Below are 14,288 nucleotides of genomic sequence, written 5' to 3' on the forward strand. Positions count from 1 at the left end.
CTGTGGCAGAAGAGCCGCCACAAGCAGAAGGCTGGCTGTCCTGCTGGCAGGACCTAGAACACAAATGCATGTGCTCCGGGGCCTGTTATTACCCATGTCAGACAGTGTCTGTCCTAGGCATGCCAGCCGCAGAGAATGAGAGGCTATGGCAGCTTCCTCTGGCAAACCGGAGCACAGCACCCACTGTGGACTGTCTTCTTACCCAGTCAGATCTAGTTCCATCCTGAGAGTCAGGCGCTGCCATATTTCCCCTCACAGAAAAGGACATTTGAGTTAGCAACAGCTTCACATAGCAAGGAACTGCAGAGACAGGATCAGGCCTGGGAACCTGAGTCTTCAGCCCACTGCCCCTGCTTTGAGCTATCCTCAGAGCGCACGTACCACAGCGTACATTTGTGACTGCAGTGGCCAGCACGGAAACACAGTGCTGTTCTGTAAACACTTACAGCCCTATGTCCAAAGCAGTGACGCGGGAGGCTCAGCTGGAGTGTTTTGCACCTTGATGTGCAGTTGTCTGTATTCTTAGGCTCTAGCCTACAGGCCACCAGGCAGGCTTCTGCAGGGAGTCCTGTGTGAGAGCTGGAGCCCACATTTCAACAGGGAACGTGGAGGACAGACTGGCTTTTGTTTACACCAAGCCCTTTGCCAGCAGAATTCTCTGAAGGAGCTGAAGGGTTCTCAGAGCCTCTTGGATGCGGCTCCCAGGGAAGTCCACTTGCAGCCACATACCCTGCTCTTGAGCCCACCCTCCCCTCTGCTCTGGAAACTTGTAAGAAGAGGTGCTCAAGGCTGCTCACTGAGCATCTCACCGTGCTCCCCAGCTGCAATGCTCAGCCAATAACAAGCACAGGTGGTACAGGTAGGGGAGACACACCCCTCCTCACTGGTGCTCTCCTGGGTCCTCTGGCAAGGGCCACCCTCCCTTCACTCCCAGCTGTAGTGAAGACCACACCACGAGCTTCCTAGAAAGGTTCTAAGCCAAAGCCGCCTGCTTGGTGGCTCTCGGAGAAGAGTCTGTTTTTCTAGGCCAAGGCAGCCTGAAACCCAAGGCATGAGATGAGTCAGCCTGGAGACGGCAGAAGGAAAAGTCATTTGGGGGCTGGGCACTTCCCAGGGGCTCTGAGTCCTAACAGACCTGGGCTCAGACCTACCTCCCAATGCTCCCAAGCTGTGTGACCATGGGCAGGTCCCACTACTTCTCAGCCTTAGTTGTACCACCTGAGATAGGACACTGAAGAAGACCCCTTCATAGGCTGCTGTGGGAGTAAATGAAAACAACCCACCTGAGTCCTGGCAAAGGACAGAAGTGCTACCAAGGGAGGCCCTGAGCTAGCTCTGTGTGCTTCCTATGGGCCTCTTCCCTGCTGTCCTCACCATAACAGTGGAGTAGCATCTCTTGCCTCAGCTCAGCTTCCATCCTTACGCCGAGGGCTCTTGTGGGACTCTTGCCCATGGTGTGGAGTTGTATTCCTCATCTGAAATCAGGGTCACCTCCCAGCAGGAACCGCTGCTCTAGAGGAGGACTAGCAGGAGGCTGCACTGTCAGTGACAGCGCTTGGGCTCACAATTGTTGGAACTAGGGCTGGGGTATAGTGTGAGAGCTCGTGCCTGGTGTACACAAGCCCTCACTTTGACCCCTAGCACTACAGAAATGAAACAGCCACAAAGGTTGCTGAGAGTAGACATCGCATTGTCTCACAGAGAGACTGAAATGTGCCCACTGAGCCTGTGAACATGGTGTGGTGTGGCTGCAGCCCACAGGGACCAGCCACATTTAGGGTAGTGCCTCATTCACTAGACAGTGTGGGCTGAGCCTCCACAGACCCGTGCAGCAGGACCCCAGAATTCTTCTAAAGGCTACCTGCTCAAAGCTTCTAGCAAAGGGAACCCCAACTTGGCAGCATCACCAGCTCACAGTGCCTCCTTTTCTGGGGTGAACCTTCTCTTGGAGGCCTTGAGTCAGTGAAGACCAGACCTGCATTGCCAGCTATCCCCTAGCCACTGGGCTCACGGTCACCCTACATCAGCAGCAGGATGTGCTTGCCCTACTATGCAGCAGGGAGGAGACCAGGGTTGGAGTTGCTCCTGCACAAGGGCTCGCGTGCCCTCACCTGCTTCTTCCTGCCCATAGAGGTTATGCAATCTGAAAACTCCAGGAAAGTCCCCACCCTTCCAGTACTGAGTCCCCCATGTGGCTTTGGCCTAGAGTGGGGTTCTAGAAAGAGTAGTTGAAATTGGTCAACTGTGCTGCCACCCTCTGTTCCTATTGTTAGCTCTGAGGGCTGTGGGGACTAGGAAGAGCTAGATGACACATTCACTAGTTGGATGCCAGAGCTCCATGGAGAGATACCCCCACTCTCCCCCCCCTCCTCCCCAGAAAGGATAGCCTGGGGGCAAGAGAGAGGGTTCAGTTGGTTAAGTGTTTGCCAGGCAAGTATGGAGGATGTGAGTTCAGATCCCTGGCATAAAAAGCTGAACAGTGAGGGCTGGGTGGTCAGGAGGCAGAGGCAGGAGGATTGCTGTGAGTTTGAGGCCAGCCTGGTCTACATAGTGAGTTCAGGATAGCCAAGGCTACACAGAGAGACCCTGTCTCAAAATACTACCCAAAAACAAAACCAAAAAAAATCGAACAATGACCTGATTCTGTAGTCCCATCCCTGGTAGGACTAGACAAGAGGACCCCTGGGGCTTGCTAGCCCAAGTAGTCTTGCCAAATTAGTGAGCTCTGGGTTCAGTAAGAGACCCCATCTCTAAAACCAATGTAAAGAAGGCTTAAGAGATGGCTCACCATCTGTAATGCAGGTCCCAGGGGATCCATGCCCTCTTCTGCCCCCCACAGGCACCAGGCACTTATGTGGTACACTGTCATACATGCAGGCAAAACACCCAAAGTAGAGAATAGAGAAAGATAGCTTATACGGACATTGGGCCTTCATAACATGTGCACACACATACACACACAGCTGTCAGCTGGAGAGTATAGCATAAGATCAGCTTCCACACTTCACCAGGGCATGTGGAAACTTCACACAGAACCAGAATGAGGGCCAGGCCTGATGTGCTGAGCTTCCTGTCTGCTCTGCAGTGGTGAGGCAGGGAGGCTCAGGACTTGCCCACTGGCCACAGCACAGAGAGGGAGGGTTAAGGTCGGTCACCTCTGCTGGTCTTTTTCCTGTGTGTGGGAATGAGGGAATCATATTGAAGTTCCAGGTCACTCCCACTCCTGAATACTGGTAAAAGTCTGGGAATTGTTCTGAGCTCTGAGCTTGAGCTAGAGCAGCAGGGGCGGCGGCTGCACTTACAGTGGCCTCTTGCTTTGTTTAGAATAGGGGGGCCTGACCCACACGATGTCTGCCTCCTGTTCTTAGGACCCATCGGATAACAATCACCAACTTCTGCCTTGGGAAGCACCTCGTGAGTGAGGGGGACCTGCTGAAGGACCAGAGGGGGAGCCCTGCCTACATCAGTCCTGATGTGCTCAGTGGTACGTGTGGCAGTACAGTCCTTAAACAGATGGTGACCTGTGGGCAGAACCTGGACTACATGCTAGGGCTCCCTGAGCCCAGACTGGTCACATGCCCACGTCAGGTTACAGCTAGGAGAGAGGGAGGAATGGAGTTCCACAAGAGCATATAAAGGGTAGGTAAGACATCTTCCCCAATGCAGGGCAGTGCTGATGTACACCTTTAATCCCAGGGGCAAGTGGATCGCTGAGAGTTCGAGGCCAGCCTGGTCTACAAAGTGTGTCCAGGACAGCCAAGGCTACACAGAGAAACCCTGTCTCCAAAACAAGAGTGAGACCACTCTTCCCCCACATGTGGCATCTATGCAGTGTTAAAACTAGAAGCCGAGTGGTGCCACACTTCCAGCATCCCAGCACACAGGTGTCAGAGGCAGGAGGATCTTGGTTCTAGGCTAGCCTGGGCCATGTAACAAGACCTTGCTCCCAAAGCAAGCTGTACTACTACCCTAAGGACAATCTCACAAAACCCCACAGTAAGGTGACCTTTTTGTTTGGCACCTTCAAAAATTAGTAACCAGTTTCACTGCGGCGTTTTCAGTTTCAGGCCTCTTTCTTTGTCCCTGTTTGTCCTCCCCACTCCTTCCATGTCCTTCCTAGTTCCCTTTTCCCTCCCAGTAGTCTCTCTTGCTTCTTTGTCCCATGTGTCCCATTACGGTCTTCTTTCCATGCCCCCTCCCTATGGTGGGGATCCTGGCACCACTAACAAGGGAAGCCGACAGAGGTTACTATCTAGGCTGGGCCCAGGCAGTGGCAACGCGCCTATGTCAGAGAACCTCACATCTAGTAGGGGGCCTGGCAGATGGTGACAAACGCTGGGAAGGAACCAGGCGAGATGGGAGTGACGGGTGGGGGTGTGAGTGGCTGCCAGCTGTGTCTACAGACATGCCAACCACCCGCTCTGGGAGCTGCCTTCCTGGGTGTGGTAGACTCAGGCCGAGCTCCCAGAGTCTACTAGGCTGATGGAGAAGGTGGTACAGAGCCCCACAGAGCAGGGCATGGTGGGTGGCCGTACATGGCCAGGGGTCAGCAGGGGAGTGAGGGCCTGGCAAGTGTGCAGGAGCTCGGAGCGCACCACTGTGCTTGCCCCAGGAGTAAGAGGATTCAGAGGAGCAGCTGCCAGGGTACATCCTTCCCTCTGACTATGAATGTCCTTTGTCCCCAGGCCGGCCATACCGGGGCAAGCCTAGTGACATGTGGGCCTTGGGTGTGGTGCTCTTCACCATGCTCTATGGCCAGTTCCCCTTCTACGACAGCATCCCACAGGAGCTCTTCCGCAAGATCAAAGCTGCCGAGTACACCATCCCCGAGTGAGTCTTGCCTCTTGGGAGCGGTAGGGAAGGGATTTCCGTGAACAGACAGCAACACCACCTGGGGCCTGGGAGTCTTAGGTCAAAGCCCTCCCCACCTCCCCTCCCCCACAATCCTATCCCTCATCACCCCACTGAGACTTCTTCCTCTTCCTCCCCATCTAGGGATGGGAGGGTCTCTGAGAACACAGTGTGTCTTATCCGGAAACTGCTGGTCCTTGACCCCCAGCAACGCCTGGCTGCTGCTGATGTCCTAGAGGCCCTCAGTGCCATCATTGCATCTTGGTAAGTGGGCCTGTTCAAGGCTGGGAGCACAGATGCTCTGCTGCCCTGCCCAGGAGAGCAGCCCATTGCTCTGCTGTGCCATCAGCTTCAAATCATCCAGAAGGTGGGGCTAAGAAGGTGTAGGCAGAGTGCAGAGTGGGTATCTCTTGCTTGCCAGACATGCCAGCTGTGAAGTAGGCATTGCCTCGCTGAGTTCTTACCACAGCCATTACAGCAGATGCCCCCTCTTTACTGGACAAAGAGACAGAGACTCAGAGCAGTCAGCCATGTTAGGCAGGTACTGACTGGCTCTAAGGTAACTGACTGAAGGCAAGTCAGGAGCAGTAAGGACCTGTCTAATCTGATGTGGCCACGTCCCCTGCAGGCAGTCCCTGTCCTCTCTGAGTGGGCCTTTGCAAGTGGTCCCTGACATCGATGACCAAATGAGCAACTCTGACAGCTCCCAGGAGGTGAGTGTGGGATGGGTGGCAGGGGCAGGGCTTCCTTCCCCAGCCCTTGCAATGGAAAGGTACCTCTGGCCTGCCCTGTGTCTGTCCACCTGCAGGTCCCCAGCCTGAGAAGAGATAGCCGAGATGGGGGAGGCCCCAGTGCCAGGCAGCCATCTGGGCTTCCGGGGGCTTTCTCTTCCTGCCCAAGTCACATTTCTGTCCCTCTGACTCACTGGTTCTCTCACCCTTCCTGCTTTCAGTTCTTAGAGGATTCATTTATCCCTTCTCTCTCCTTCCTGTTCCTGCACTGGTGAAAGTGCTGGACTAGGGGTAGGGACAGAGATGTGCATGCTAGGTAGCAACAGGAGGTCTTAGGGCACCCCCCCAGGGGGGAACCGGGGCCTGGGGACCAGAAGGAGCCGTGCCTGGAAGCCTGCCTGGCTCCCATTCAGTCCACCCGGAAGCCTGTGGGACCTATTTTTATCTGAGGATCAGAGAGGTAAACTGCCACACAGCTTGGCAGCTGGAGAACTGTGTTCCAAAACCCTGCCGTCCGCTAGTCAGAACTGCAGTATTGCTTTGCCTGCCTGTGAGGGAAGGAGCTCATTTGAGGCCATGGGTCAGAAAGTGGCTTTGCTCTTAACCTTGGCAGCCTCTCAGAGTTCCAGAGACCCTCTGTGAGGAGATACCCTTGCACCTCCACCCTCATACACATGCACACCCCTGTGCCCCACCCTCATACACATGCACGCCCCTGTGCCCCACCCTCATACACATGCACACCCCTGTGCCCCCACCCTCATACACATGCACACACCCCTGTGCCCCACCCTCATACACATGCACACCCCTGTGCCCCACCCTCATACACATGCACACACCCCTGTGCCCCACCCTCATACACATGCACACCCCTGTGCCCCACCCTCATACACATGCACACCCCTGTGCCCCACCCTCATACACATGCACACCCCTGTGCCCCACCCTCATACACATGCACACACCCCTGTGCCCCACCCTCATACATATGCACACCCCTGTGCCCCACCCTCATACATATGCACACCCCTGTGCCCCACCCTCATACATATGCACACACCCCTGTGCCCCCCCCCCATACACATGCACACCCCTGTGCCCCACCCTCATACACATGCACACCCCTGTGCCCCACCCTCATACACATGCACACACCCCTGTGCCCCACCCTCATACACATGCACACCCCTGTGCCCCACCCTCATACACATGCACACCCCTGTGCCCCACCCTCATACACATGCACACACCCCTGTGCCCCACCCTCATACATATGCACACCCCTGTGCCCCACCCTCATACACATGCACACACCCCTGTGCCCCACCCTCATACATATGCACACCCCTGTGCCCCACCCTCATACATATGCACACCCCTGTGCCCCACCCTCATACATATGCACACACCCCTGTGCCCCACCCTCATACATATGCACACACCCCTGTGCCCCCACCCTCATACATATGCACACCCCTGTGCCCCCACCCTCATACATATGCACACCCCTGTGCCCCCCCCTCATACATATGCACACACCCCTGTGCCCCACCCTCATACATATGCACACACCCCTGTGCCCCCACCCTCATACATATGCACACCCCTGTGCCCCACCCTCATACATATGCACCCCCCTGTGCCCCACCCTCATACATATGCACACACCCCTGTGCCCCACCCTCATACATATGCACACCCCTGTGCCCCCACCCTCATACATATGCACACCCCTGTGCCCCACCCTCATACATATGCACACACCCCTGTGCCCCACCCTCATACATATGCACACCCCTGTGCCCCACCCTCATACATATGCACACACCCCTGTGCCCCCACCCTCATACATATGCACACCCCTGTGCCCCCACCCTCATACATATGCACACCCCTGTGCCCCACCCTCATACATATGCACACACCCCTGTGCCCCACCCTCATACATATGCACACACCCCTGTGCCCCCACCCTCATACACATGCACACACCCCTGTGCCCCACCCTCATACATATGCACACACCCCTGTGCCCCACCCTCATACACATGCACACCCCTGTGCCCCACCCTCATACATATGCACACACCCCTGCACGCCCCCCCAACACACACACACACACACACACTGTGGTGAAGGTGCTTATGCACCCTGAAAGGCAAAGATCTAGGTCAGGACTGGGCTGTGCTCAGCTAGAGCCTACGGCAGCCACTCTGTCAGCCAGCAAGGGGAGGGCCCCACACTCAGCCTCTAGGAAGAAGGGGCTTGGATGGTGGTACCCGGGAAGCGTGACTTCGCCAGCCACACTGCCCAGCCCTGGCTCCCTGTGTTCTGGCTTCACCTTGGTCTCTCGGCCTCACAGGCAAAGGTAACAGAGGAATGCTCCCAGTACGAGTTTGAGAACTACATGCGACAACAACTGCTGCTTGCTGAAGAGAAGAGCTCCATCCACGAGGCCCGGACCTGGGTGCCCAAGCGGCAGTTCGGCAGTATGCCACCAGTGCGACGGCTTGGCCACGATGCACAGCCCATGACCTCCTTGGACACAGCCATCCTGGCCCAGCGCTATCTGCGGAAATAGTGCTCTCAGCTAGAGCGCTGGCCCTAGCACACCTCTCCTCAGCCCACCTGAGGCCCAGCCATTGGGCCTGGGCTAGGGCCCAGCAGTGCTGAACTGACTCTCCCAGGCTGCAATGGGGACAGGGCAGGGTAGGGACAGCCCAGCTCATAGCCAGGGTCAACAGAGGTACCACAAAGCTACCTTTTGGGATGATTGCTTGATTGTTCTTGTTTTTGTTTTTGTTTTTTAATCTGAGAATTCTAGATACCTAATCTGCTTCTAATCATGACATTTTAATCTACCTCTGTCTCTTTAACCCCGCTGTCTCTGGACTGAGTGCCAGGAGGAAAGAGGGGAGCCTACATTCGCAGCCCAGGCCCTGGAGCAGCTGCAGTCTGGCAAGCCCACTGCTCCCCACAGTCCATATAAGCTGACCATGCAGCTCGCTGCTGGCGCCCAGTAAGCACCCCTTCCCACCGTCCATGTCCCCACCACTGCCCCTTCCCCTGGGGCTGTCCTCAGTCTAAGCTTTGGGACACTTTCACCTCATCTCCTGCCCAATTCAAATATATTTATTTTTTTATTGAATCCAACTTCTCTCCCCTCTCTAGGTTCAGCCCATGGCTACTCTGTCCCCCAGCCTGGCTGAATTACAGGGCCCACATCTGTACTTAGGCTCCCTTCTCACCCCCAGGCACCTAGGAGCTCTCTTGCTAGTTCCTCTTTGCTCACGACCCTCCAAGGCCCTCTGTTTCAAGACTTGGCTCTTTCTCTGTCTCAGTAGCTTCTCTGAGGTGCTGCACATTCGCATTAGTCCTGCCTCCTCCATCCTTCATGTGGTACCCAGGTAGCATAGACAGTGTGAAGGGACCTGTGGCCAACTTTGGAGGATGCTCTTGGCCTGCTGAGGACAGGCCACTTGTGCTCAGAGAGCCTCCCACCCTGCCTCAGATGTGGTATCTCTCCCAGCAGACCTGGGCAGATGCCTGCTTGGGGGTGGAAGACTTGGGAGGGAAATCTGTAGGGATGGGGACCTACCTACCTGTCTTGAGAACAGCCCTGCTACCCTTTTGAGCCGAAAATTTTGAAGTGGATGCCCGTCTTGCCAGAAATGCTGTTCTCTCCAGAATGCCCCTCCCTGCACTGGACTTGGCGCACCAAGTGCCAAGCAAAGATCCTTCTCTGGAGGCCTACACCCCATGTACTCTCAAGAGGGCGCTGTCCCCATCCTGGCAGTCGCAGACCCTTCCTGCCTCTTGGGGAGACCATATTCCCTAGAGTGTGAGCTGCTCCTCACCCCCTGAAAAGCTGACTCACTGTGAGTGACCTTGGGCAAGTTCCCAAACCTCCTTGTGCCTCAGTTTCCCCATCTGGAAAAAAATGGGGCCACCTCTTGCCAGCAGTAGCAGGGCCGCCCATGCCCCTTCCTCCTGTGCCCCCTGTCCAGCCCTGGGCACCCGCGCCTGTTTTGCTGGGTCTGTGGGAGCCCACCTGAGCCCAGGTACTCCCCTAGCACCCAGCTCTGCCTCTAGTTCAGCCAGCCGGCCGCTGAGAGTCAGGGCCTGGTGCTGGGAGGGGGCTCTTTTCTATATTTATTTGATAATGAAAAGTCTCCCAAGGGAGCAGAAGTCAGCCTGGGCTCCTAGCCCATGACTGCCCTCCAGTGAGGCTCTGAGGCCTGGCTAGGGTCCTCCTGGGCAGAGTCACGCCTAGCCCCTCAGGTCTGCTTCCACATGCCCACCTTTTAAAAGCAATACCTTCAGGTCTGTAGAGCCCATCAGACAGCCTGGTTCCTTCTGAGGTCAACCCTGGGTCTGATGGTATTTCTGGCACTGCAGATGAGAGGAGGTTGGGCCTGCCCTCACTGGTGTCACACACTGAGAAGTCCTGTTAAAAAACAACAAAAAAAGTAAAAAAAAAAAAAAAAAAAATCAAAAACAAAACAAAAAAAACCAAAATGGAAAAAGTCACAAAAAGTTTGTATAAAGACGTATTTTTGTACTACATGGGGACTCTTCCTGCATGTCAGCAATAAAACTTCCTGATCTGGAGCCGCCATGGCCTGCCGCACGCCTCTGTTCTTGTCCTCTTCTAGCCCGCCATCTCTGGTCACCATAATTTCTAGCCATGCTGTCAGTAGCAGGATGGCCTGCCTCCTGCCAGTGCCCAGTGAACGCTTCTAGCTTGACTTGGCTCTGCTTCTGCCCACTGTAGGCAGGAATGGCAGGGACTTGACAACTAGAGAGCCATCTGCACCCTCTGTAAAATCCAGTGTCGGGAGCCACCGTGCACCCACATGCCCGGTCCAGGGAGCTGGGATAAGAAGCTAGCCGGCCTGGCCTTTTCCTGCACTACCCTCCCCTCCTTGGGAACCCCTGGGGTGCCTTCCTGCCTGCCTTCCTTCCGTTGCCTAAGTTTAGACTGTACAGTGTACTTCCCAGCAAAGCCAAAAAATCATGAGAGCTTCCTGGAGAAGGGAGAGGTAGGCTAGGCCAGCCCTCGCTGGGCAAGGAAGAAAAAGACTTCCCAGACAGGACCCCGATTCCCATGGCTGCCTTGCCTTGCCCCTTCCCCACAGCCCACACATTCTCTCATACACACACACACACACACACACACACACACACACTACTCTGTGGCCTAGATGCACTACCATGAGGTGCCCTGCCCTTCTCAGACCACCAGTTGCTGTCCTGGGTCTGTTCTCCATTCACAACCTCCTACTTTGGGTACAAGTGTCTCTGGGGCTGTCCAGGTCTTCCCCTGTGTCCTCAGCCCTCAGAATTGGTCTGGCACTCAGCTGGTGCTCAGAACTGCCTAGTTTGCCTTGTTTTTGCCTTAGCAGACAAAGCAAAGTGGCCCTGTTTAGACACTCAAATTTTCTTTCTTTAAAAAACCTTATCTTTCATGTCTATGTCTCTGTACTACCTGTGTTCCTAGTGCCCACAAAGGCCCGAAGAGGGCATCAGATCCCAGGACTAGGAGTCACAGGCACCATGTGGGTGCTCAGAGTTGAACCCTGGTCCTCTGGGAGAGCAGCCAGTGCTCTTCAAACACTTGGGCTGACTCTCCACCCCCTGATTAGCTTTTCTGCACTGGGGCTGTTTATTCTTTACTAATTATCAGATTTCGGGTCTTTTTTTTTTTTCAACTCTATATTATAAGCAAGCTGAAGTTTCTCCACCCGAGAGCCTAGACTGCCTGATCCCAGTGTTCTGTACATCTGTCTCTTCTTCACCCCGTTGCTGCTGCACTCAGGTCTGTCCCTGGAGCTGGGCTAGGTGACATACATGTCTCCCTCACAGTCCTCCCTGTAAACCCCCAGCTCTGCCTTGAATCTGAGCACTTTCCAACTCCACTGTGAGTGGCAAGACTTGTCCCCAGCCTCCTTTCTTCTACCCCTGACAGTCCAGGTGCTATGGGGACAGGAAAGAGCCTCTTAAAACTTAGGTGTAGGGCCGGGCATGGTGGCACACACCTGTAATCCTAGCACTCGGGAGGCAGAGGCAGGCAGATCTCTGAGTTCGAAGGCCAGCCTGGTCTACAAAGTGAGTCCAGGACAGCCAAGGCTACACAGAGAGACTGAACCTGTCTTGAAAAACAAAAACTTAGGTGTAACCAGGTATGGTGGCATATATCTGTAATCCCAGCTCTCCGATCTCTGCAATTTTGAGACTAGCCTGGTCTGCATGGCAAGTTCAGGCCGGTAAGGGTTTCTTTCTCTCCCCCTCTCTCCTCTACCCCTCCCCCTCTCCTCCCCCCTCTCTCTCGTTGTTGTTTCTCTTGTAGCCTTGGCTGTCCTGGACTCACTCTGTAGACCAGGCTGGCCTCAAACTCACAGAGAACCACCTGCCTCTGCCTCCCGAGTGCTGGGATTAAAGGCATGCACCACCACGCCCGGCCAGTAAGGGTTTCATAGTAAAGCCTAGGGCTGTAGCTTGCCTAGCATGAATGGGGCCCTGGATGCAACTCCCAGAACTCCATAATGGCAGCATGGGAAGTGTAGAGAGGCAAGATGCTCAGAAGTTCAAGGTCACTCCCAGAAGCCATGAAACTGTCTCCAAAAGTTTCAACTGTTTTTGATCAAAATACACCCTTCCCCCACCCCCTTGAGACAGTGTTTCTCTATGTAGCAGTGGCTATCTTGCACTTGATTTATAGACCAGGCTGGCCTCAAACTCAGAGAGCCACCTGCCTCTGCCTCCCAAGTGCTGGGATTAAAGGTGTGCGCCACCACTGCCTGGCGTCAAAATACACTACATTGACATGTATAAAATATCAGAGAAGGGCCAGCCTGATCTACAAAGCAGGTTCCAGAACAGCCAGGAGCTAGGGCTGTAACACAGAGAAACCCTGTCTCATAAAACCAAAAACAAAACAACAACAACAACAAATCAGGGAAGGGGCCAGAAATGGATGGCACATTGGTTAAGAATATTTAATGCAGGCTGGCTGTGGTGGTGAACGCCTTTAATCCCAGCACTCGGGAGGCAGGGGCAGGTGGATCTCTGTGAGTTTGAGACCAGTTTGGTCTACAAAGTGAGTTCCAGGACAGCCAGGTCTCTGTGTAACAGAGAAACCCTGTCTCAAAAACGTAAAGAACACTTCATGCTCTTCCAGAGGACCTGAGTTTGGTTCCCAGCATCCACACCAGGTGCTCATGGTTGTCCTGCCTGTCACTGCATCCAGGGGATGCAACAGCTTCTTCTAGCCTTTGCACACATGGCGCACACATAAACACAGACTTGTATGTGTAAATTTGTTTTTCAAAGAATAAAACAGGGCTGGAGAGATGGTTCAACAGTTAAGAGCACTTGTTTTTGTAAAAGACCTAAGTTTGACTCCCAACACCCACATGGTGGCTTGCAGTTGTCTACGCTCCAGTTCCAGAGGGATCAGACACCCACCCACCTCCCTTTCTGACTTTTTTGGACACCAGACAGGCACATGGTACACAGACATACATAAAGCCAAAACATTCACACATTTGTTATTTATAACAAGTCAGGTATGGGGCCTGCCATAGTGACTGCGTTAGGTTTTTGTTGCTATAACGTATAAGATCATAACCAAAAGCAACTTGGAGAGAAAAGGCTTTATGTCACTTTACAGTTGTAGTTCATTGTCAGAAGTCAAGGCAGGAACCTGGAGGCAGACACTGAAGCAAAGCCCTGGAAGAATGCCTTGTACTGGCTTGCTTCTTACCGGCTCAGATTGCTTTCTTACACACCCCAGACATACTTGCCTAGGGAGCAGCACTGGCCACAGTGGTTGGGACAGTCCATATCAGTCATCAAGAAAATGGCCAGTCTGGTGGAGGCATTTTCTCAGTTGAGGTTCCTACTTCTCAAACGACTCCAACTTCTGTCAAGTCAGCGAAAACTGACAACTGACCCCTTGTCACTTTGACACACAAATATATCACAAGCCATAACCTTCCTTCCTATCTTAGTGTAAAACATAGGCTAAACTTTGTTGTTGACTTTTACTTTTTTGTTTGTTGTTGTTTGTATTTCAAAACAGGATATATGCAGCCCTGCTTTCCTGGAACTCACTATGTAGACCAGGCTGGCCTTGAACTATAGAAGTCTGCCTACCTCTGCCTCTCAAGTGCTGGGATTAAAGGCATGTACAACCATGCCTGCCTCTTTTGGGGGGTGTTTTATTGTTTGGTTTGGCTTGGCTTGGTGTTTCGAGACAGGGTTTCTCTGTGTAGCCTTGGCTCTCCTATACTCGCTCTGTAGACCACGCTGGCCTCGAACTCAGAGAGATCCACCTGCCTCTGTCTCCTAAATGCTGAGATTAAAGGCATGCACCACCACCACCTGGCCAGCATTTCTTTTTTTAAGAATCCTAAGTCTGAACTGTGGGTTCCTGTAAAATAAAATAAATACTTCTTACTCCAAGTGAGAGGAAAAAAAAAAGTTGCGTGTGTACCACCCGAGACCTACTCCAGATCCTATCATCCAGGCTTCAAAGGGCCCTAGCAGCTCCGTCTCCTAGGTGCGGGCCAGTTGCACTCCACAGCATCTGCTATCTTTGGTGAGCATCCCGTCATCCTGGCATCTCCAGCATGCTGGTGGTCTCGTCCACCTGCACCTTTCCTATCTCCTGGATTCTATTCAAAGGTCCTGATCCTGTCA

The 14,288-nt window shown here is 53.9% G+C and overlaps 1 protein-coding gene across 1 annotated transcript in view; it reads left to right on the plus strand.

Annotated features, from left to right (window-relative positions):
- The window catches only part of Stk40 (serine/threonine kinase 40), a 38,067-nt gene extending 28,019 nt beyond the window's left edge, over positions 1–10,048 (plus strand). The window contains exons 7-11 of the mRNA XM_051171879.1: positions 3,369–3,484; positions 4,686–4,830; positions 4,996–5,115; positions 5,480–5,564; positions 7,948–10,048. Of these exons, the coding sequence (XP_051027836.1) occupies positions 3,369–3,484; positions 4,686–4,830; positions 4,996–5,115; positions 5,480–5,564; positions 7,948–8,166 (685 nt within the window). The 3' untranslated portion in view covers positions 8,167–10,048. The remainder of the gene's footprint in view (positions 1–3,368; positions 3,485–4,685; positions 4,831–4,995; positions 5,116–5,479; positions 5,565–7,947) is intronic.
- The last annotated feature ends 4,240 nt before the right edge of the window (positions 10,049–14,288 follow it).

The sequence above is a fragment of the Acomys russatus genome, chromosome 29, assembly GCF_903995435.1.
Source record: "Acomys russatus chromosome 29, mAcoRus1.1, whole genome shotgun sequence".
In the NCBI taxonomy this organism is placed as follows: Eukaryota; Metazoa; Chordata; class Mammalia; order Rodentia; family Muridae; genus Acomys; species Acomys russatus.